Genomic DNA, 22,528 nt, shown 5'->3' with positions numbered 1-22,528 from the left:
GGGGGGGGGTGGGGGGGTTATAACCACCTGTACCACTGACTTCCCCTCGCAGTTGGATCCTTAGCGTGCTCCAGTAATGAGTTGGTGAGCAAGGGAGATAACATGCCACTATTTTGTTGACTTAGAGCATGAGCCTTAAAGTGAGGAAGTACCCATCTTTTCTGAAGTATCAGGATGGTCACAAATGATTGCTACTTAATATAAACCGTAAATTGAAGGAAGAATGAATCTGCATTTTTAGATCCTTGATTTGGAGGATAGCTCCATAATGTCAGTCTGCTGTGGGCTGACATACTATTTGCTGTTCAGTGGTAAAGTTTTGTGAATATAAATGTGGTGTCTCCTATTCTAGGACCTCTGGCCACGTAGACAAGTTTGCTGACTTCATGGTGAAAGATGTGAAGAGTGGGGAGTGCTTTCGTGCTGATCATCTCTTGAAAGGTGCGTTTCCTGTTCGCAAACCAGTGCTGGCTGAGAGATCCTTGTCAGTAGTTTATGCGCTGTTAGGGAATATGTCCTGCTTTACAAAGGGATAGAAGAGATTAGATGTTAACTTGCAAGAGATTTACTAGCTGTTGTTCAGCACAGGTGACATTCATCCCAATGACTAAGACAACTAAGACAATTGAAATCTTAACCGATGCATGGGACCTTTGCATTAGATTAACCTTTATTCGATAGTGATAACAAAATCAGAATTCTGTTTTTATATTAAAATTTATCTTTTCAGGTCTCGTATGTGCTAAGATCATGTGATGCAGTGGTCTAGCCCGTTTTCTTTCCTGACAAATGTAGTCCCTCAAGACCATACTTCAGACTTATTAAGTTGGCTTTAGATAAAACCTGCATTTTTTTTTTCTCAGGTCTCTCATTACATTGAATACTGATTCAGTTATAAAACACTGTCGCCCCTCTCACAGAGAAGTCTGTTATAAAGTTATTTGAGCTTAATAGGCCCAGAATTTTGTTTGCTTGGGGTATATTGAATGTGTGCCCTAAGCATTTTCTCAGGGCTGGAAAGTTCACGCAATACTTTTTCCATTGATTATGTCTTTTTGTTCAGGAATCCTAGCAGTGACACTGGGAACAGGCCTGCTTCTTACTCAGCACCTTGCCAAACAAAATATTCGTAGTCTGGCTCATGCCAGGTGGGCTTCCAGTGTTTTACTTGGAAAATATTCTGTGGTTTAATATATATATTTATTTTATATATATATATAAAAGCCTTTAGAAGTAGTCTTTATAATATTTAACTTAATTTTTCTCTTCCTTAGTTTCATAGTTGGTAGGGTTGGAAGGGACCTGAGCAGATCAACAAGTTTGACCCTCTGCCGTGGGCAGAAAAGAGTGCTGGGGTCAAACAACTCTAGCAAGGTGATTGTCTAGCCTCCTTTTGAAGACCCCCCCAGGGTAGAAGACAGCACCACTTCCCTAGGAAGCTGGTTCCAGTTCCTAGCCGCCCTGACAGTGAAGTAGCGCCTCCTGATGTCTAGCCTGAACCTACTCTCAGTCAGCTTATGGCTGTTATTCCTTGTAACTCCCAGTAGTGCTTGGGGGAACAGGGACTCTCCCATAGCCTGCTGGTCCCCCTTGGCAAGTTTGTAGGTGGCCACCAGATCCCCTCTCAGCATTCTTTTGTGGAGGCTGAACAGGTTATGGTCCTATAGTCTCTCCTCCATAGGGCCTGCCCTGCTGCCCCGTGACCATGCGAGTGGCCTCCTCTGGACCCTCTCCATGCTGTCCACATCCCTCTTGAAGTGCGGCACCCAGAACTGGACACAGTACTCCAGCTGCGGCCTGACCAGTGTCGCATAGAGGGGGAGGATCACCTCCTTGGACCTGCTCGAGATGCATCTATGGATGCATGACAAGGTGTGGTTAGGCTTCCTTTATGGACCATACCAGCCCAGAGTTGCTCTGGCAGTTTCACAAAGGGAATCACTTAGTGTTACAATGAGCTAATGGACTGAATATTTTGCCCAAATGATGGAGATCTGTGCTTTGAAGTTGGAGAACTTGGACATACTGCCCACTGATGATCTGCCCCAAGAAGGCATGTTAGACTTCAAAAAGAGAGCCCTGCAATAATGAATGAGTTCATCTGTAGGTGCAAGTACAAAATTGAAGGACAGCCTTTTCCAGTAGGGAAACAGAATTCACTTCCAAGCTTCTTATCTATTACAAATACTGGGTTTAGAATACATGCAAGGAAAGGATTGCAAAGGTAATATGTGGTATATTGAAATTGGATTGCTCGTCAGGAAACTAGATAAAGAGATTGTTTTTTCCCCTCTGGCATGTTATATGACAAACTAGAAATGTTGATCTGGGTTTTCAACTATTGTATATCTGCATCAGTCCATTGACTTCTGTGGGTTTACACTGATTGACTCTAGCTGGCCTGCTGAATGTCCTCTGGAAATGCATACGTGCATGTACGTATGCTGTATAGCACTTCGGATTATTTTAGGGTGAGAATGGTTCAGTGTCTTCGCTCAACAATGTCCTCTGATTCGTTTCTTCCTGTGCTTGCAGCTCACTTGCAGAAGCTGATGTCTGACAAGAAATGTACAGCTGAGAAGAAGGCAGAAATGGAAAATGTCTTAACACAGGTCAGTGTGATTAGGGTTGGCTGAAAACTTGATAGCAAAAGGTGATGTGATGGAAATGTCCTAGACTGACTCAAAATAGAAGGAGTAAAAAGTTATCCCTACATATAAGGAAAGTTGCACTTCAGAGGGACTTGGGTCAGGTGGATGCTAGGTTGCAGTTCTGTCCCTGGAGCTCCTTTGCTCTGCTCTTTGAGTGAGGAGCGCCCCATCTCAGATTGAGCCTTTACCGTGTGCAAAGCTCAGCCATCTCAGCATGATGCAAAGGGCAAAAGATACTCAAAAAAGGAGATATTTTAGCTATATTGGATCAAAACATGTAGATAGGCTTCTGCTGTTACACTCTTGGGACTTGTGCCTCTGTATAAAATTCCCAGTGTGGATTTCTTTGTTTACCACTAGAATGGCTTGTGCTAAAGGCTGACATTCCTGGGCATCTGCACAGAGAGATCTGCCTTCATTTTGTTGTTCTTAGAGCTCTTTCCCATAACCTTTAGGGTAAGTACTTCCAAAGCCACATGCAGAGCAGACTGCGTGCTCAGATAGAGTACTGGCACATGACTACAAACGAAAACCCAGCAGCTAGAGTACTGTATTGCATTGTAGAGCTGCCATCAATAGCTTTTCCACAGTATGGCAGTGAACTTTGCCCATTTTTTATAATAGTTTATATTAAGGAAACTCTCCTACAGTAGTGCCGCCCCTTGCTGTTGTGGGAAGTAAATAATAAAGCTGGTGCTGCTCTCGCAGCTCTAGGAACGTACATGGGTTCTTTGCATCTCTTTGTATCCCAGTTTGGAGTCTCTCTGACATGTTAAAGGTGGAAAAGCTCTGTTCAATCATAAGGTCTTCTAGGTTTTCACTGGAGAGTAGAATCACTCTGATAGAGGATATGCCCAGTATGGAAGAGCTGTGCAGCTCACTTTAATCTAGTCTCTTTCCCTGACTTATGAGAGGGAAGGAAGTAGTGTCTTGAGGGGTTGGCACTGTTGTGTCCATGCAAGCCCCTGGTCAACAAATTGCTGTTAAGACAATTGGGCAAGCTTTCAGCTATAACTTCCCTACAGTTGCAGCCTGCTCCTCTACTGAAGATTTCCTCTGCAGCATGGTGAGGTTTCAAGATATGTCACACGTGGAGGTGTCTAACATTGCTTTAGGCCTTATGCGCCAGGTCATTACTGGAGTAGGAAAAGGAAAGGGAGCAAAAGGCAGCACATTATAGAAATGCTGCCTGGCTTCTTTCTACTCCCTCCCAATGGCCCCTGTTTTTCTGCATTCCAGCTGTTCCCAAGGTCTGACTGGAATGTGTGGGGAAAAAAGCGGCTGTGGCAACCTAGACACGCTCTTCTACTGCTTCACACCTGCTCTCCTCCTGGGAGACAGCCCTTCTGTACAGATGGCAGACCTTGAAAGGCCCCGTGCTGTGCCTTAGTCACAAACCCACAGTGTTAAAGCTGGACCATCATCTTCCAGTATCTGTTCTGCCATTTGTGCTTCACACTTTAGCCACCTCCCAACTTAAATGCTGGGATAAAATCCAACAGCAGGCTCCTGCAGCTTGCATTTAGGAAGGCCAGTGGTGCAAATTACTGCTGTGTTACTCTGATAATGGAAATAACTGTCCTTGTATCTTCCTGCTAGCTGGACAACTATGGTCAGCAAGAGCTTACAGATCTGTTTGTGAATTACAACGTGAAGTCTCCTATAACAGGGAATGACCTGTCCCCACCTGTGTCTTTCAACCTGATGTTCAAGACCTCTATTGGGCCTGGGGGAAACATGCCAGGGTAGGTAGCAACTTCTGTTTTTGGTCATGAGTTTTCCATGCTCAGGATTCAAAACATACTGGATTTCATCTTATGTACCCTGCAATTCTTTCCTACTCAGTATTGTCCCTGGGCTGCTGTTGGAAGTTCAAGGCTGCAGAAGCCCCTGTAGCTTTTGCTTTCATGCTTGTTTGAGGTTGGCAAGGGTTGGTGGATGTTGACTTCCTGTGCTGCATTAAGGATCGCAGCTCAGGGTTCTTCCAGGTATGTGCAGCCTGGTGTCTTGCTTCCATGTATGAAAATGGCATTGTTCCACTGGTGGTCATGATCTCTGTGGGTATGTAGGAGAGGACTTGCCACGTGGTGACATGGCACAGAACAGCAGTCCATTGTAAGATTAATTGCACAATGCACATTGCCATCATGCAAGTGTGACGGCTACCAACATAGCCAGTGGGCCAGGGACTTGGAGCTAAACACATGGTCTGGTGCAGCTTGAACACAAGGCTGTTGAATTGGGCACATAAGCAGATCTGGAGGGGCTGGTTGCTGGTAGGTTACATGAGCCCTGGCATCAGAAGCCTTAAGACAGCTTAGAGAGAGATGGTGCCTAGCCCAGTCTGTGTGCGCATCTTTCTTTAGGCAAGTCTTAACTTGCTGTGGGGTTTGCAAGGTGGTGAAGCAACTCCAGCACCAACCTCTACATATGCAAACACCAGAGGGGCATGCGAGTCCCTGAAACTTTAGGAAAAAAGCCACAATGAATAGTTACTGGAGTGTTTCCTGCTTTGCTGGAGACTTAAACACAGCCTCTTTCTGAGATGGGAAAGTCTCGCTAGACCATGTAGTCCAACCTCTTGTGTGTCCCGGACCAGTATATTTCACCCAAGTAGCATGCATCAAGGCCAGGGTCTTTGATCAAGTGAGAGAGTTCCATTATTGCATGCTGCTCAAGGGAAAATGAGTCTTTAAAGCTCTGGTTTCCTATGGGATGCTGCATTTTTGGCTTCTGTTGAGCCTGTTGCCATAAGGTTTTGTGCCTGGAATAAGAGTTGTGATGAAAAGAGGAAGCTGAGTTTGTGCTGAGACCATTTGTTTTGTCTGTGTACTTTCCCCCACTCATTTTTGTCATTGTCTTTCCCTTCAGTTATCTGAGGCCAGAAACTGCACAGGGAATTTTCCTCAACTTCAAGCGTCTATTGGAATTCAATCAAGGCAAACTGCCCTTTGCTGCTGCCCAGATTGGAAACTCTTTCAGAAATGAGATCTCACCCCGTTCAGGCCTCATTAGAGTCAGGTACTGTGACTTTCTTTCCCCTCCAGAATATCTAGCAAATGATCAGCTGCATCGGTGAAAATCCAAGCTCCCTCTTGCTTCAGTGTTATACATGTTTTTTTCTCCTACCTGCTGCTCCTGTTGGGTGGCTTCTAAAGGGCACTAAACAATTGCACAGAAAATAGTTGGAGTTCCCTGATGAGGACTATCTAGGGGTCATCTTCACTCGCTGCAGACTTCTGTTAGCATGGCTGTGTTGCTGAGAGGTGGCCTTTGACTGCCAGAGCTGTGCCGGCGGAAGTACCTAGTTTGGATGCGCTTCTGTTTGCAAAACTGCACTTATCCTAATATAAAATGCTTTGGTTGTTGTGGTGGGGTTTCAGTGGCTTTATTATATCCTTGTGGAGCGCAGTTTTGCAAGTATAGCTGGGTCTATGCAAAGAGCCTTTTGCTGACATACTCAATTCCTGTAAATAAACTATACTCTTGAATTTGTGCCCAAATTTTCAACTCTTAAGGAGAAAAAACCCCCATCAAACATACTCTTACAAGAGGGCAGTCTTTATATAGAGTGAATATAAGAGTTTAACTCTAACTTTAGTCTCAAACTGTTTTTAGAAGAAATATTTCATTTTCAGGTGTCTTGTTTGAAGGAACGTGGCAATATGCTGCTATAGCACTCGTACCATAGACATTGCCTGTGTAGCAAAACCCTAACTTCAGAACACTGATGAGTTTTCATTCTTAATACAAATTCTTCCCACCAAAACAGAGTTAGACCTTGGAACAGAGTTTATCTCTCAACTTCGTAGACAAGGAACAGGTAGGAGCTGTATATCTTGGATAAGATGTATAACATGTTGGGGTCCTGGGGTGGCTGTGACACCCCTGGTGGCTCTGCAGCTGTGCCCGCTCTGTCCCTAAAGCACCTTTCTGTCTTGCTTGCTACGACTTGATGGAAATGATGATTAATAGGGGGTGCCCATGGACCTGTGTGTGGCCCCGGTTCCACCGAACACCCACTAGGGTCCCTGGCACCCTACTGGTCCTCACTAGTCTTCAGCCCCCTTGCTGGGCCTTATGAGTCAGGTGTGGTTGGCAGGGCACCCAAAGCCTTAAGGGCTAATTTTGTGGCTCCGAATCCTCCCCTACACCGTGCCCCAAGCCTTGCAGGTGTTACTGTAACATTGTTCTCTCTGGGGCTTTAGCCTCCACAGCCTCTGCCCCTTTAATCTCTCTAGGCCCATTGCATTGGACCTGGCCTTGAGGCACTAGCTTCAATCTGTCCTCTCTAGTCGCTGAGCCCCTGGCCCGTGTTTGCCAGGCCCCTGGACCCGCTTTGACTGTGCCCTTACACTCTGTCCCTCTCTGGGCTCAACAATAGCTTGGGCCTTAAGCCTATCCCTGGCAGGGCTCAGGGCTACCGTGTGCATCCCTGGGTGGCTCTTTTGGGTAGGAGCTCCTTTTCCTGTGGCTGCTAGGGAGCAACTCCCCTGCCAGCCCCAGCCTTGGGCTTATATGTTTCCAGGGCCCTGCCTATGTCCTGGCTGCCTGCAGGTGCCTGCTAATTACCCCAATAGCCTGTTGCCCTGGCAGCCTGTAGCTGCTGCTTAGCCTGCAGGGCTTTCTGGCTGATCTTAAAGTAACAGGGAGCCCCAGGCTCTCTCTTAAAGATGCCACAGGGCCTTCTCCTTCCCCATGGTACCTGAGTTTCCTTAAACTTCAGTGGGAGGAGAGACTATATGGTTAAAGACCACTGTGAGGAGTTTACCCTTCAGCTGATCACTTTAGGATGGAAGTGGCTGGTTCACTCAGCAGTGAAAAAGTAACCAACCCATTTCGCCTTATTAGCGAGTGACTCCATCTCCTTCTATGTAGCATGCCTACTTCTTTTGTAGATTTGATATCCCAGCTCACATTCATATGGAGCGTACTCTGATCTTATGAACTCCTCTTGTACTGGATTCCTGGTGTCGTTACTCTGCTCATACACATCGTTATCTGCTATAAAACTGGTGTCTGATTATCAAAGTGCCATAAGTACCAAAAGCAAAGTGTGGCGACATTTTTGGCGCTTAGATATCTCATTGGGGTTTCCTCAGCTTTCTCATGCTCTGTCACATGAGTTAACTGGCAATTTGTCACTGAAACCCTTTTTCCAATAGAACATAAATTATAGGCTTCTGGCACATTTATAGGAAATTGTGCTATTATTCTATCACAGAAAATTATATCTTGATGTTGTGACAAACTTAATGATTATACAAAGCACTTTCTTTTTTTTCCCCCCTAAGTTCTTATCAAGCTAATTTAGTGTAAAGCAATTCAGGCAGTGAGACTAAGAAAGGTCCAATATATAAATGTGTGTGTTAAACCAAGATTGTGAAATGGCATGTCGTGGTTAAAATAATAAGTCTGATACGTGATGCTAGATTAATGTGTCAGTTGTCTGAGTCTTTATTAGAGTTAAACACAACCTCTGAAAAGATAGTAAGATCCATCTCTAGGAAAATAAAGCCAGTGTTTTTTCTAGCACAAATGCCTAAGGTTTAGGCACCTGAATAGCAGGTTTGGCTTTTACAGCTGTGCAGCATCTGGAAATTCCATTCAAGTCAATGGGAGACGTAGGTGCTAACTACTGTTAGTAATCAGGCTAGTTAGGCCCGTAAATGTATGTAGCCAAGTAAGAAAATGAAATAAGTAAACTTGTTTAGGAGCCGGTGGGTCTGAGTCCTGGAAAATCCCACGCTTTTAAGTGTCTCTTGCTCTTGTAAGGTGGAAAAATGCTGGAGCTTCCACTATTTCACGATTAAAAATGTATTAATGGGGCTGTTCCCAGCTTTCCATAAAGAAATCTAACTGGATCTGGGTAGGTTATTGGTATTGAGCACAAGGACGTTGCTTGGATGGGAGACGTCCAAGGGACACACAGGTGACTTAGGAAAGGGGTTTGGGTATTTCAGTAAATCGCGTTCTTCTCTCCGTGGCACCAGGGCAGTGCAGAGCTTGCAGCAGCAAAGAGCTGTGTGGCCCCGCTGTGCCCTGCAGCTCCGGGTTGCACCGGCTGGGCTGTGGAGGCCCTAGGGGAGGGCAGCAGGGTAGGGAGCCTGGGCCCGCAGTGAGCAGCCCACCCACACCCTGCACACAGATCGGGGGGGGGGGGGGCCCTCCCCGGGGGCCCCGGGCCCCCCCCCCCGCCCCCAAATTTGGGGGGGGGGGGTCCCCCCAGGAGCGTGCACAGTGGTGGGAGCCACCCCCAACCCCCCTGCCCAAGGCCGCAGCAGGCAGTTTGGGGGAGCTGGGCTACACCCCACTGCAGCCTCCTGCTGGGGGCTGTAGACTCTGGTCCTGGGCCATGTAGCCCTGGCAGCTGGGGGGTAGCAGGGGGCTATGGGGGGAAGTGAGGGGCACCAGCAGGGCCAGGGGGGCTGTGGGGCACTTTTCATTTTAATCACAGATTTTGGGGTTTATATCAGAGAATTCAGTTGTTTGGTTTTTTTTAATCAGGGCGGGGAACCAGGATCCCTAGTTATAAATCAGCAGTCTGCATTTACCAGACTAACCACAATCAATATGAGTGGGGGAAGTTTTTCCTGGGAAGAGGGTGAAAACACTGAAAGTTCAGTGTGTCTGTCTGTGTCCTGCTTAGGGAGTTTACCATGGCAGAAATCGAGCACTTTGTGGATCCCAACGAGAAGCAGCACCCCAAGTTCCAAAACGTGGCAGATCTCCGCATCCTGCTCTACTCTTCCAAAGCCCAGGTCAGTGGGCAGTCTGCCCACATGATGTGTCTGGGAGATGCTGTTGAGCAGGTAATGTCACATGGCCATTTACGACTTGAATTTTACAGTCTGCTCCTCAGGTTAGAGTCCCATCTGTTGTATGGGTGTAAATCTTAGTCCCTGTGTGCGCGGCTACATGAGAGTGCACGTGCAGTTTGTGGTGCTGCAATCTTCATGGGCTGCACATGCACGTGTTCACTGTTTGTTTGGGTTTTTTTGACCCCAGGAAATCCCAGGGGCATGCCCAGGGACGGATATGTGCCACTGCTATTTGTTCCCAGGGAAATGCATGTTCCTGCCTGTAGGGACGTGCACCATGTGTCCCAGTATAACGGAAGTCAAAATCAGGCCCTTACTAGTAAAGAAGGGAGGCACCATCTCACTCCAAGTACCCACACAGATGTAATTTTACTTCATTGTGCTCCGGTCTCTTACCTTACAAGATGGCAAGAAATTATTCTTTCAAAATGAAGTGTCTTTCTCTCTTGATACACAAAATATTAGCTCTGACGCTGTGGGAGTTAACCTACTATTCTTTTTCTCATCTCTCCAGGGTGTAATCAATAACTCAGTTTTAGGTTATTTCATCGGCAGAATCTACCTCTTCCTTGTAAAGGTTGGCATATCCCCAGACAAACTGCGCTTCCGACAGCATATGGAGAATGAGATGGCTCATTACGCCTGTGACTGCTGGGATGCAGAATCCAAAACCTCGTATGTAAGTAACAAGATTAAACCCAGCAGCTGGAGCTTGGGTGATAGGTCGCACTTTCTCCAAATGCTTCCTAGTCTGGCATAAAGAAGGCAGGACTCCTTAATCGTGTCAAGCCTGTATTCAAAGGGGAAGTTAAATATGCTGGTTGTCCTTTGGCTTTACATTGTAACTCGCAACTACAATGCTGTTACACTAGAGTTATACCTGTGCCTGGTAGTAAGACGTGTGTCATGGAAAGGCCTCGTGTAAGCTGATCTTATATGGATAAATTTTACCTTAATTAAGAGGAGAGGGGGGCCACTGCCTTTCAGCTTGTGTATTCCTGTGACACTGGTACAGAAGGATACGTGCAGCTGGAGAAATGTTCTTAAGGCAGTTTCCTTCCTGCTCCCTCCTGCTGGGACGGCTGTTGTTGGGGCTGTTTTCCCAGGCTCAGTCCCTTCCTGCTGTGCTCCTCCACTGCTGGAAGTAAAATAGCTTTCTGACTTTGGGACTGTGTACACTCTGCAGACATCTGACAGACAAAAGGAGAAAAGCAATCTTAAGCACCTTCCTTTTCAGTGAGCTAGCTGGAAGCTTGCTAGGGGTATGGCAGGGCCTTATTGCCCTCCCCTCACCACCCACACTTCCCTGCTCTCCAATTACTTATTTTTAGAGAGCTTATTGCTACACCTAAGAATCTGGAGAGTTTCAGGGGTGAGAACTGAGTGGTGGCATCTCAGGGGTCTCGCTTATGAGTGAGTTAGGTAGGGCTGGGAAGCCCCACCTGGCAGAGCATTAGGATTGACCCACAAAGCTGAAATTGGGTGGGAGAAGAGAGGGGTTTTTCCCATGAGTTGGGTCTGCTTTCTCACCCCAGCTTAGCCTAAGAGGCCAGAGCTATGGTGCACTACAAACTGCTGCAACTACTTTGGAACTGAATTACAAAAGGGACCAAAAAGTCAGATGGGATTGCAGCAGACACTACAAAGTCTGTCCAGGGCAGATCCCTGTCTCTGGAATCGCTGATAGCAAGAAGGCCAAATGGGACATTGGGGATGTTTTCAGACTCGGAGGTAAATGCAAGGGGAACTGTTAGCAGGCTTAGGGCTTAGATAGTTCAGTCAGCAGGTGTTTGTCTTATTTCCAGGCTGGGTATGAACTTCTGGGTTTGGCTCTCCGTGGAAAGAAATGCTTCGGCGTTCTGTTAACTGTGTTGCATCCACTAGCTCCTAAGCAGGTGTCTGACCTTTCTAAAGTGGCAACTTGTCTATCCCAAGCTCAGCAAGTAATAAAAGCCCCAAAGATGCCCACCTACTTATCTGTGGTACATGCACTTGAATATGAAGGCAAAGAAAGGGAGAGGCAGGTCAGATTCTTAGCTGAAGCAAGGCTAGCTAGTATCACCTGCTTTGGTGGAAAACATGGCCCTGTGTGAACATGCACAGGGTGGGTCGTTTCCTCTTGAAGCGAGTTGATCCTTCAGACGGAGGAGCGCTCGTGGAACAAGCTCTGCTTATGATAACTGAACTAATTGGCTAGAAAATCAGCCTGGGGAACATAGAGGGTTTAAGAGTGAATAAACACACTTGATGGTTAAATGAACAAACAGAGAGAGATGATAAAAGCTGCTGCTCTTGTTTTTCTAGGGGTGGATTGAGATTGTTGGTTGTGCTGATCGCTCTTGCTATGACCTCTCCTGCCACGCCAGGGCCACCAAAGTTCCTCTTGTAGCCGAGAAGCCTCTGAAAGAACCCATATCCTTCTCGAGTACTGCACGTCTTCCTAACAGCCGTGCAGACCTGGCATCAAGCTGCCCCCCTGAACAGGACAGCTCCAAAGTTAGACCTTCATATGGCTCCATAGGTTAAGTCAGGATGCTCACAGCAGTGTCAGTAATGCCTGTAGGACAGACCCAGCAAAGATTTGAGCACATGAGTAGCTTACCTTAGGAAATACAGCGTGAAAATGGAGTAACTCCTGTTCCTTGGCTTCTTGCCTTCTGTTTGTTTCAGGATCCACTTAATCTCTTAGCCATACATTGCATAAATGATTCATTTTTCTTGAAGAGCATGGCTCAGATGTGGTAACTCAGTATCTGGAGCTACCACAGTTGGTGTCTCATTTGCGCTGATCTAAAGAGCGCAGATGACAGGACTTGTTCCAGTTATAGTTGTGACTCTTAGCCACAAATATATGCTGATACGCAGTATTTATAGGGATAACTTATTCCTTTAGAGGCAAATGCATTAAACCAGTAGGAGCCGATAACTAAATTTAATGAGACCATGCAATCCCAAGTTTTTTGGGTCCTGAAATTATTTATTTGTTGCATAGAGTGACTGTCAGAATGTAGTGTTCTCTGGTCTCAAATACCTTAACTACTCTGTACAAAACAGTTAATGTTGTTCAATTCGAGGCAAATAAGGGAGCCATTGGCAAGGCTTACAAGAAGGATGCAAAGCTGGTGCTAGAATATCTTTCCATCTGTGATGAGTGTTACATCTCCGAGATGGAAAAGCTGCTGAATGAGAAAGGGTAAGAAAGTTTTCACCAGTGCTGATGATCTCCCTTTGGTTGAGACTGAGTGAGTATGTGCATGTGTGTTAAATAGTTTCCCTCATCAGTCATTTTTTGTCAGGAATACCCCAAGTGCGGCTTGATTAAACTGCAGCTACTTTCAGTAACTGCTGGTGACAACTTGATTGCTGGTAGGGTTCAGGCTGTGGACCAATGAGCAGTTCTTGAGTATCCCTCAAGATATAGTTATATAAAGACATATAAACATAATATTTTTATGCTTTGGTTTTTAAAGTAGATGCATTCTCCCAAGCAAATCTCTCTTTTGCACTTTTTAGCAGTCAGTGCTAGTGACTTCCCTGAGCACGGGGTCTTGATTAGCTTGCCAGAATTGGCTGGTGTTGACAGGCAGTGAAACATTACTTTTAAAACGTGGTCCCCCATTTCTCTGACAGACTGCTACTACTGTGTGGTAGAAGGTCATTTTTTGTGCAGGTAAAGGCAGCAGCGATCAGTCTGAATTCAGGTTTCATTTGGGTGACTGCTACGCTGGAACATGGAGGCAATGGGCAGAACTATGTTTAGTGCAAAGGGATGAATTAGGATTTCCTCCCAGTCCATCCGAAGAAGTGTTGTTATATTTCCAGGTAGTTTTATCATCGTGAACAATCTGTTGCTCCTATATTATTTGAAACTGTAGGCAAAGAGCAGTAGGGAATAATGGGTGTATTGTACAGTGTGTGCTTAGCTTTGCACTTTGTCAGTACTGGTGACACTTTCTTTTAAAAGTCACTGCAAAAGTAACAAAGTGGAGAAAAAAGCACCGTTATACGGCATTCAAACCAGGCTTTGTGAAAGGGAGAAACTGTCAGCTGATGCACTCATCCGACAGGAATCCAAGCAGAAGAACATTAGCCTAATAACTTTAACTATTCAGTTTGGAGAAGGCAATATGGGGCCAGATCCTGCTTCCCATATTAGAGGATGAAGTGCCACCCTGCTCGAGTCCCTGAGAACCTGCTAATGCAATAGCTGGGTGGGTCTTTCTCTTCACTGTGCTTTTGTGACTTAGTTTTAAAGCTGGGCTGGCAGCATGGTAAAAAAAAAAAATAGATGCAGTACTAGGTTTTTTAGGAACTCCAGCAGGGTGAAACAAGATCACAATTAAGTACCTATGTTTACTCTGGCACCAGAGAGGTGCAATGGGATATAGTAGGCTTGTGTTTGAAATTGGGTGCACTGATTGTGTATAATAGTTGCAGTTCATACTCCATATTTACTTTTATGCCCCTCGTCAGAACGTGCCTCCATAAACTCATCCGGACACTGTGTCTAAATGAAGACATTTGCCCTTTAATAAATTCTTGTCCTTTACCAAGCTGTTTGCCTTCATGTGAGAAGCTCCTTGGCTGAATCATCAGGTGGGGTGCATTGACAACATCAGCTGATGCTGATGCTTCTGTGGTTAGTCCTGTTTTCTGGATAATTGTATTTATGTGAACCTTTTATGTCGGTGGTTGTGTCAAAAATGCAGCCAAGCTAGCATAACAGAAGCAGTTCGCTAGCAGGGAATCTAGTGAACCTCCCCAAGTAATGAACTGGATATTTAAAGCTGTGTTAACTTCTGCCTAAGTAAAGACTGATGTTTTTAGCCTTTAAATGGTTGTAGATATTTTTTTTTTTTTGGTTCATTTTTCTGAGACGGCTACATCCCAGTGAAGAAATAGGTGTTTAGCCTGCCCACTTAATTTAGGAAGCTTTAACAAATCAGGTTTTGGAGTGTGAATTGGTAGTGAGTTTTTGAATCCCATGAAAACATAAATCCAAGTAGTCCATCAAAACCAAGTAGTCATGACAAGGGGGTCTGTGTGTCTGCATGTGAGAGAGACTGTGGTGAGTGCATCCCTGTGGTTTTCCTGCAGTTCATTTCTTTCACCCTGCAAGTCTTCCATATTTTAACTTGATTTATTAGTCACACTTTTTAGTGTCAGTAATGATTAAGAAAATTGTTACTTTACAGCCATAATAAAAATACTGGTACAAATGAATATATTTAAAAATAAAACGTCCCTGTATTTCTTCCTTGCATCACTGGAGTGTGCTCTGACTTGCCCTATAGCCCCAGAGCAGAATTTAAGGACCAGCAGAAGCAAATGAAGTGACTCTTACTTGAGTAATAACTTGCACTGACTAATACTTGCATGCATTGCCATCACCCCTAAACTACTTATCTCTTTTACAGGGAATTTACTGTTGAAACTGAAGGGAAAACCTTTAATTTAACAAATGACATGGTCAGTGTGAAGAGATTCCAGAAAACAGTGCATGGTAACTTTTTTTGTCTTTCCTTTATAATTGCAACTGTTGAATCAGGAAACTATAATATACATTGAATGTAGAAGTTTTAGACACATGCAGAGCCTGTGGCCAAAGTGTTTAGTCTTAAGTGCCTAAAGTTATGTGCTTAAGCCAATCGTTTTTTTTCCCCTTATTTCCAGCAAAATCACTTATGTGTCTAACTTGGGTCTGAGGCACTACTTAGGTTCTCAAGCCAAGGAGAGCAGTTTGCAGAACCCACACCTGATTTGCTTAAATACTGGAGATCTCTTGGGTACCTAAGTTTTTTCTGATGAAAACCTATTTAGTCACTAAGATTAAGGCAGGATAATCTGATAGTTATAGTGGAAGCATCAGAGTTGAGGAAATGCAGGTTCAGTCTCCAACTCTGCCACATCTCCCTGTCACCCTGATTAAGCTGCTTAAAGCTGTCTGGGGAACCGGACGGGAGTGCTGCTTTTTACACGATAGCTGCGTGCCAATAGAGCACTTGCCCGGGTAGTCAGCCTGCTGAGTTTTAAGCCCTTCTCTGTCTGAAGGGACCTAGACCCATAGCTCCTGTCCCCCAGGAGAACACCCTGATCACCAGACTACAGAAGAGGCTATATGAGGGCATCTCCTACCTCTGTCCTGTTGAAGATGGGCCACTGGACAACCAAGAGCTCTCATCTCATGACTCTTGCAAACAAGCAAGGAAGAGCCTGGAGGCTACAAGGGAAGAGGGGAGAGAGCAGCTCAGCCTGGATAAGCCCTGCATGTATGCTCTTCCCCATAGCATTCACTTTCTGCCATTGAGAGATGCAAGGTAGAGGGCCTGGGTCTGACCCAGTACAACACTCACGTTCTTACTTTGTGGCCCGGGCAGTATAGCTCAGCTCCTTGATCCTGGGACTGCTTCTATGTCTGCAACCTCATCTCTGGGCTACAGTTGGGCTCCCTTTCACTTGGCTTTCTTGCTCCCATGGCTCTGTTTAGTGGTCCAGCAAATAATGAAAGAGTCAACAGGAGAGGGCTGGTGAGTGCTCTCCACCCAGTCTGTTTGTCCCTCAAGGGAGACCCTCCACTTCTGCCTGGCCTTGTCAGCACATGGGGTGTCTTTAAGTGTGCTCCGGAGTTGGTGAGGGGGCCTTTTAATTAGAGCAGCTCTGAGAGCTGCTGTAGTTGAAGCACCCGGGGCATCTCGTGTATTCAGTGTCCCACATTGCAAAATAGCGGTGGGGCTGCTTTAACTAAAGCTTGTTTGATGAGCTTTACTTAAAGAGCCCCCCGTTGCCATTTTGAAGTGGGGGGACATCGAATACAGGAGATGGTGAGGCTGCTGGAGTGCACTAATTAGCACGCTCCAGCAGAATTGCTTCATCGAGTCTGCTCTGACATGCTTTAATTACAGTGTGTTGGAGCAGCATCCCCATCTGTGCACAGGTACCCTTGCAGGCTGTGCTCATGAGCACCCCTGCCGGTTCATCAAAATGTCTGAGACCCTTTCGAAGACTGCATCTGGCCTTGAGACCTCAGAAAGGAGCTGCAGTTTCAGCAGTGTAAATGTCACCTTCATGGACTGTATAAATATTAATTTTTAGGCCACTTTTTCTGGCTTGTCACATAGGGGGACACTGAGAGAGGGAGTTTGAACGATTTACTCAAGGTTGGTAGGGGATTCCTTGATGGAGCTTAAGTTAGAACTGAAGTTTCTTGTTCCCATTTGTCTGCTCCGATCATGAGACACAGATACGCCACCCCTGGACTCAGTACAAAGAGAGTCTAAAACTTGGTCTCCAGGTGCTCCCTCAGGGAGCATAAATGTTTAAAACCTTTCTCTCTCATATGATCAGCTGTATTAATCCCAGCCTCCTGTGCAGAAATGCAGCAGTGATAAAAACACTGTGCTTTTATAAACTGCTCTGCTGACTGCTTTGCGGTTTCTCTTCAAGTGGAAGAAATCATCCCAAATGTGATCGAACCCTCCTTCGGCATTGGGAGGATCATGTACACGGTGTTTGAACATACATTCCACGTCCGGGAAGGAGACGAGCAGCGCACGGTGAGCTCTTTCTGCCGCTTGCACCCTGCTCTGGACTGGAGAGTCCAAAGTGCAGACAGCAGACGTGTGTGAGATTTGAAATGATGCTGTTAGAATAGGCAATAGGTGGGAGAAGGTGGGCGGAGCAGGTGTGGTTACCCGCTCCTCCCTGGCAGGACATGTGCTGAATCCTTAAAATTGTCTGTGGCCTTATGCAGACTTAACACACAGGTAGAGGTATGCTTGGAGTGGCTGCAGCGGGAAGGGAGAGCTGTTGGCACAGCAGCCATTATGCCTTGGCTGTTCTCCGTATGTGAGCCTGGAGCAATACAAGCGTAGCAAAACAAGTTCAGCTCTAACCCTGCCTCATCCATGGTCGAAGCTGGATTGGTTTTTGGGGTGGGTTTTTTTGGTGTGCGTGGCCCTGTAGCCACACATTTCAGTGTAACAGCTGGCTGTAGGCTTCTAAATATACATGACATTGCTCCAGGTGTACATTTGTCTATGACCCCAGGCTTTGGGGTACAGTGGGTATTTTTCCAGGCTCATGGCAAGTCATCACCTCTGGGGAAAATAGAAGTCGTTTCAGTATTATGGCCTCGTCCTCCTTTATTGGCCATAACTTCTCACTGCCGTGTGTGTGCATCCTCGTGGCTTTGGCCCGAGACCGTTCTAGAGGTGTGGCAGGAGGGAAGCGTGTCTGTGTGTATAGTAAAGTAACTGATGCCCAAACCGACTGAAGAAGTCCTGGTGCCAGGCCCATGAAGAGCTGGTTGGAAACCTGGCTGTACTTGCGTTTCTTGTATCCATTTGCTAAATTGTTCTTAAAGAATCTGAAAATAACACATCTGTTTTCCATGCAAGTCCTCCATGTGGTTGTCTGGGGTGGGGGGAAGCGTTTCTAAATGATGGACCGCACCTTCAGAGACTCTCACAGGCCACCTGTGGACACGTTTGGGATCCCATATCATCTGCAGGAGGAAAATAGGGGTGCAGGGATGAAACAAGCACTCTGAGGGCTGGTGAGGTCCCTGATCCTGAGGGAGTGTAGGACTGAAAAGTCCTGCACCATCAAATCCAGTCCCTGTTGCTCTCTTTTGAATGGTTGGTATCTTGCTTTATGGATAGATGCAGTTTTAGTTTGTTAGTTAGCTGTTTTGCGGCCATGCTCCCTACCTTCATCAAGTCTGTATTGGGATGCAGCAGGCTGTGTGTTAAACCACAAGAAACAACGTAAAGGGCAGTGTATGAGACCCGCGTCACCTCCACTTGGAGGTGTTTTAAGTAAAGATCATCTCTGTCAAGTTTTAATGGTTCACAAAAGTCTCAGCGGTCTGCAGGCATAAATTATCCTGACCGATAGCAGTGAAGAGTGGCTCAGAGTATGGCTGATGTATTAACTTTTGTATTGTCTTGAATTTTTACCCTGTGTGTAGTTCTTCAGCTTCCCTGCCGTTGTCTCACCATTCAAGTGCTCCGTCCTTCCTCTGAGCCAAAATCAGGAATTCATCCCTTTTGTCAAGGAACTCTGTAAGTGAATACAGCTCTGCCGTTCTCTCTCAAACTCCGATCATGGGGGTGACTTCCCTTTTTAAAAACACAGGAAAAAGACTGATGGGGGTAAAGCGGAGGGTCTTTTTTATGGTGTAACAAGCAGTTGCCTGCAGTGAAGGGAGCGGAAACACCTGCACTTTCATCAGTCTGTCTTCTTCCTAAGACATCTCCAGCAGCTGAAATTAGGTCAATCTTGCAAAGCTGCTGTATAGACATAACCTAGGCTCAAAACCTGCTCCCCTGCTTTCCTCCATGATGAGTCATAATGGAAAAGCTAACTGCTTGCATGTTAAAACCCACGCAGCCCCAGAAAAACTAGCAGGCAGTGCATGTTTGTTACTAAGCAGGGAAGGAGCCAGGCCTCCTGGATTCTGTTTTCATCTCTGCCACTCACTTGTCATGTCACTTCAACATAAAAACCCAGACCTCCTGATGCCCAGCCCTGATCTCTAGCCCCTAAACAGTCCTTGGCATATTGAAACATTTTGCTGCTGCCAGCAGCATGTCTAACATGTTGTTCACAGTGAGCATGGAACAGCTGTGATTTGGTCAGATGGTGCCTCTAATGCAGTCTAGCATGTTAGGAGCAGGCTGGTTTTCCACTTCCCTGTGAGCCTTAGACACCAAGGTTAACTTATTCTTCAGTTAAGAAGGCAAACCTTCACGACAAGCTTAAGGAGACCTTTTTTGTTTTTGTTTTTTAGTGTTTTCCTTTATAAAGAGACTGAACAAATGCAGGGTGCAGTGCTTAATCTGCACTGTAGCGTGCTTGTTGGGTGTGAGACTCGACATCATGAGTCAAAGCAATCTCAGCACTAGCTGCCATCCTGCAGTTGCTATCTGCTAATTTAATAACACCCAAAAACATGCAAGATGCTTTACAAGACTCAGCTGGAGAGAGAGGTAGTTGGGCCAGATTCTTCCCCTTTGCTTATGTGAGCAGCCCCACTGGCATTACTGTGACTAACTTCAGAGAAGTACAGGTGGTATTCTGGGGCCCTATCAGTGCATGGATGATGTGGGAAGAGCAGTAATAGCAGGCACGAGGAGGAGAGTGTCAAATGGCATTAGGGTTGTCTTGCTGCTGTAGTAATGAGGCAGCTTTGTTTGTGGCAACCCCCTCTTTGCCTCTGGGGTTCTGCGTTTGGATCCTCCAGCCTGCCAGGATTGTCACTAATCCCTGCAACGCCTGGTTCTTGCAGCTGAAGCACTCACCCGGAACGGCATCTCCCACAAAGTGGACGACTCCTCAGGGTCCATCGGCCGGCGCTATGCCAGGACGGACGAGATCGGCGTGGCTTTCGGCATCACGATCGACTTCGACACGGTTAACAGGACACCTCACACGGCCACACTCAGAGACCGTGACTCGATGCGTCAGATACGGGCTGAGGTAAAGGCTGGGCTGGCATGGGAAGGGAGCAGAAATCCCTCCTGCTCCTGGGGGTAAGGGGTCTGTTGGGGAGGTGCAGTGGGCTTTCGGTGGAGAATTCACAGGGAGAAGGGTACAAACCAAACACAGCGCCACCGGGCAAGTGAAGAGGCTTTTGTGGGAGTGAGAGACCAGTGCTGCCTTCTAAAGAGGGGAGATCTGGAGCAATTTATGCACCTGCAAGAAGCTGGTGCCTGTAATGTGAGCATGCTGTGTTGGGTGTAGCATTACCCCTAGAAGTGCTGTAGCAGCCTAGGGGTACCAGGTGTGGTGTAATGGCCACGTCTGCCTAGTGTGCTGCATACTAGAAGATCACTCCTCTGGTGTAAAACAAGGCAGTGTTAGGACAAGTGCAGTGTCCACTGACCGGCTTCTCCTGGCCTATCAGTCCAGCTGGGAAGAGGGTGTGATCCCTGACCAACCTGGCTGTGCTAGCTGAAGGCTGGAGTATGGACATGGCTGAAGGCTGCTGCATGGAAAACGTAGCTCCAACTTAACGGCTGTCCGGTAGAGTGGGCCTCCTCAGCACCTTTCTCCTCGCATGTGAATGTGCAGCGTGGTGTCTGTGTAGTTCAGTGCGCTCTTGACATGCAACTGGCTAAGCCCTCTGCAGGTTTTCAGCAGGCTGTAAAGCTCCATTCTCACTTTTGTGCCTCGAAAGAGCCTGACTGGGGGGGGATATAGGGCTAGCAGCACTGATTGGACCCACAGCCCCCCATTCCAGTTAGGTCCTTCACAGGGAAGACTGCTCAGTGTTAGATCTGCTGCCATTCCTTGTGTGAACAGAGCATTTGCAAGGCCCTCCCCAAGATCTGGCTCCTCTGTCCTCTTCAAGCCAACAAGCAGCTTGTCAGTGACCTGTCCAGATAAACATTAAATAATAAAGAGCAGTATCCCCCCTCCTCTACCCCCTCTCTTTGCTCAGCGATTATCTGACACTTCTGTGGAGGAAGGGATCCAGCATGGGTGCCCTAGCTGATGTGGGGAGAGGCTGCGAGTTGCAGAAACAGGAGGCTCCAGTTCTCACTTCTGAAGTTGGCAGCACCGTGTGTGTTACCAGTGTTAATACTGGCATACCGTCCAGGCAGAACCGTATGTTTCTGATGGGCCTTGATCCAAAGCTCATTGTAGCCATTGTGGGGGAAACCTCCAGTTGATTCCAGTAGGATTTATACTGGGGCCTGATGTAAATAGCCAGCACTTTTACTGGTCTGTAAATGGTTTCTGAAGTTCTGTAATTCTGTGATGAATACTCTCACAATCTCTGTGGAAGGAATAGCAGTTCCTGAGCCAGTAGCTGGTCTGTGCTAGTGCTGTCTCGTATGGGGCCTCTCCAGACCCCTCTACTTGCCACTTCATCTCGATAAGTTTTGTTCTCTACCTATTCCAGCCTGTGGCATGATACTGCCGCGTACCAGCTCTGCTCCACCTTAGTGATGGCTGCATTTCTTTAACGGGTTGCGCTGCATAGTAGTTCAGCATGAGCTAGAACGAATGGTGATACAGCATTAAGATGCCTTGTTGCTTAGAAACTGTAACATGGAGGTCTTAGCATTTGGGAAAGAAAATAGCATTTGGGGAAAATGAAATCAGTAATTATCCAGGCAATATTATGTAGTAACAATGTCAAGTACTGTCACCATACTGGTCATTGTCGGTGTACCTGTAGGGTTACAGTGTGGCTCAATTTGATTTCAGCGGCCTCATAGCTTGTCTCTTGCACCCTTCCTTTAGGTCTCTGAACTTCCGACCATAATCCGTGACCTGGCAAATGGCTGCATAACTTGGGCCAATGTGGAGGCCAAGTATCCGCTCTTTGAGGGACAAGAGACTGGCAAAAAGGACACAATAGAGGAATAGACTATGAACCTGACACGCACCCTATCAGATGCCCACTTTTTACTGTTCATGTTAATATGAAATAAACTTATCATGTGTATTATTCAAAGCTGCATTGATTGTGCACCCAGGGACTATTTGGTTTTATTTGTTTCCTCAATTGCTGCCTGATTTTAACTTCAAACTGAAATAATTGCAATTAAAGCTAAAGGTGTTCTGAATAAACACGCCATTGCATATGCTTGCTTCTCTGTGTTATGCAGCTGTATACTTTTAGGAGGCCTTTCATGATTCTCTTTGAGCCAGTTCTTTGTTGTAGTTTCTTCGGTTTCAGTAAGAAACTTCAGGCATACGGAGAGATCAGATGGTTCAATGCTGGGGAGGGCTGAGTTCCACACCTGCTCTGCCACAGATTCCTGTGTGACCTTAAGCAAGTCACTTAGCCTCAAACCCACAGTGGGACTTGGGCGCTGTGATGCTCTGCACTGCAGCACCCTGCCCCCATACCAGAATACACAGGTGGGTTCCCTGCCTGCCTGGAGAGTTGGGCACTTTGGAAAGGAAGCCACGAAAGCCAGCATGCCCAGTGGGGCAGCTCCTTTGCTAGCCAAGAGGAAATGCTGAGGATGAGGTTGTCTGCAGCCCCAGAGAGCAGAAAGGATGTAAGCACCACCAGAAGGCACGCCCATTCACTCCAGA

At 46.5% G+C, this 22,528-nt stretch overlaps 1 protein-coding gene across 1 annotated transcript in view; it reads left to right on the top strand.

Moving 5' to 3' along the window:
• The window catches only part of GARS (glycyl-tRNA synthetase), a 54,212-nt gene extending 32,137 nt beyond the window's left edge, over positions 1 to 22,075 (top strand). Inside the window, exons 6-18 of the mRNA XM_019507933.1 lie at positions 353 to 441; positions 2,536 to 2,612; positions 4,251 to 4,396; positions 5,523 to 5,672; positions 9,301 to 9,463; positions 9,987 to 10,151; positions 11,777 to 11,884; positions 12,520 to 12,665; positions 14,890 to 14,975; positions 16,916 to 17,025; positions 18,441 to 18,534; positions 19,761 to 19,951; positions 21,725 to 22,075. Coding sequence (XP_019363478.1) covers positions 353 to 441; positions 2,536 to 2,612; positions 4,251 to 4,396; positions 5,523 to 5,672; positions 9,301 to 9,463; positions 9,987 to 10,151; positions 11,777 to 11,884; positions 12,520 to 12,665; positions 14,890 to 14,975; positions 16,916 to 17,025; positions 18,441 to 18,534; positions 19,761 to 19,951; positions 21,725 to 21,850 — 1,651 coding nt within the window. The 3' untranslated portion in view covers positions 21,851 to 22,075. The remainder of the gene's footprint in view (positions 1 to 352; positions 442 to 2,535; positions 2,613 to 4,250; positions 4,397 to 5,522; positions 5,673 to 9,300; positions 9,464 to 9,986; positions 10,152 to 11,776; positions 11,885 to 12,519; positions 12,666 to 14,889; positions 14,976 to 16,915; positions 17,026 to 18,440; positions 18,535 to 19,760; positions 19,952 to 21,724) is intronic.
• Positions 22,076 to 22,528: the final 453 nt, after the last annotated feature.

Source organism: Gavialis gangeticus, unplaced genomic scaffold (assembly GCF_001723915.1).
Source record: "Gavialis gangeticus isolate Ggan-Ray unplaced genomic scaffold, GavGan_comp1, whole genome shotgun sequence".
Taxonomy (NCBI): Eukaryota; Metazoa; Chordata; order Crocodylia; family Gavialidae; genus Gavialis; species Gavialis gangeticus.
The sequence above is the reverse complement of the archived record's forward strand: the minus strand, read 5'-3'. Positions and strand labels throughout refer to the sequence as shown.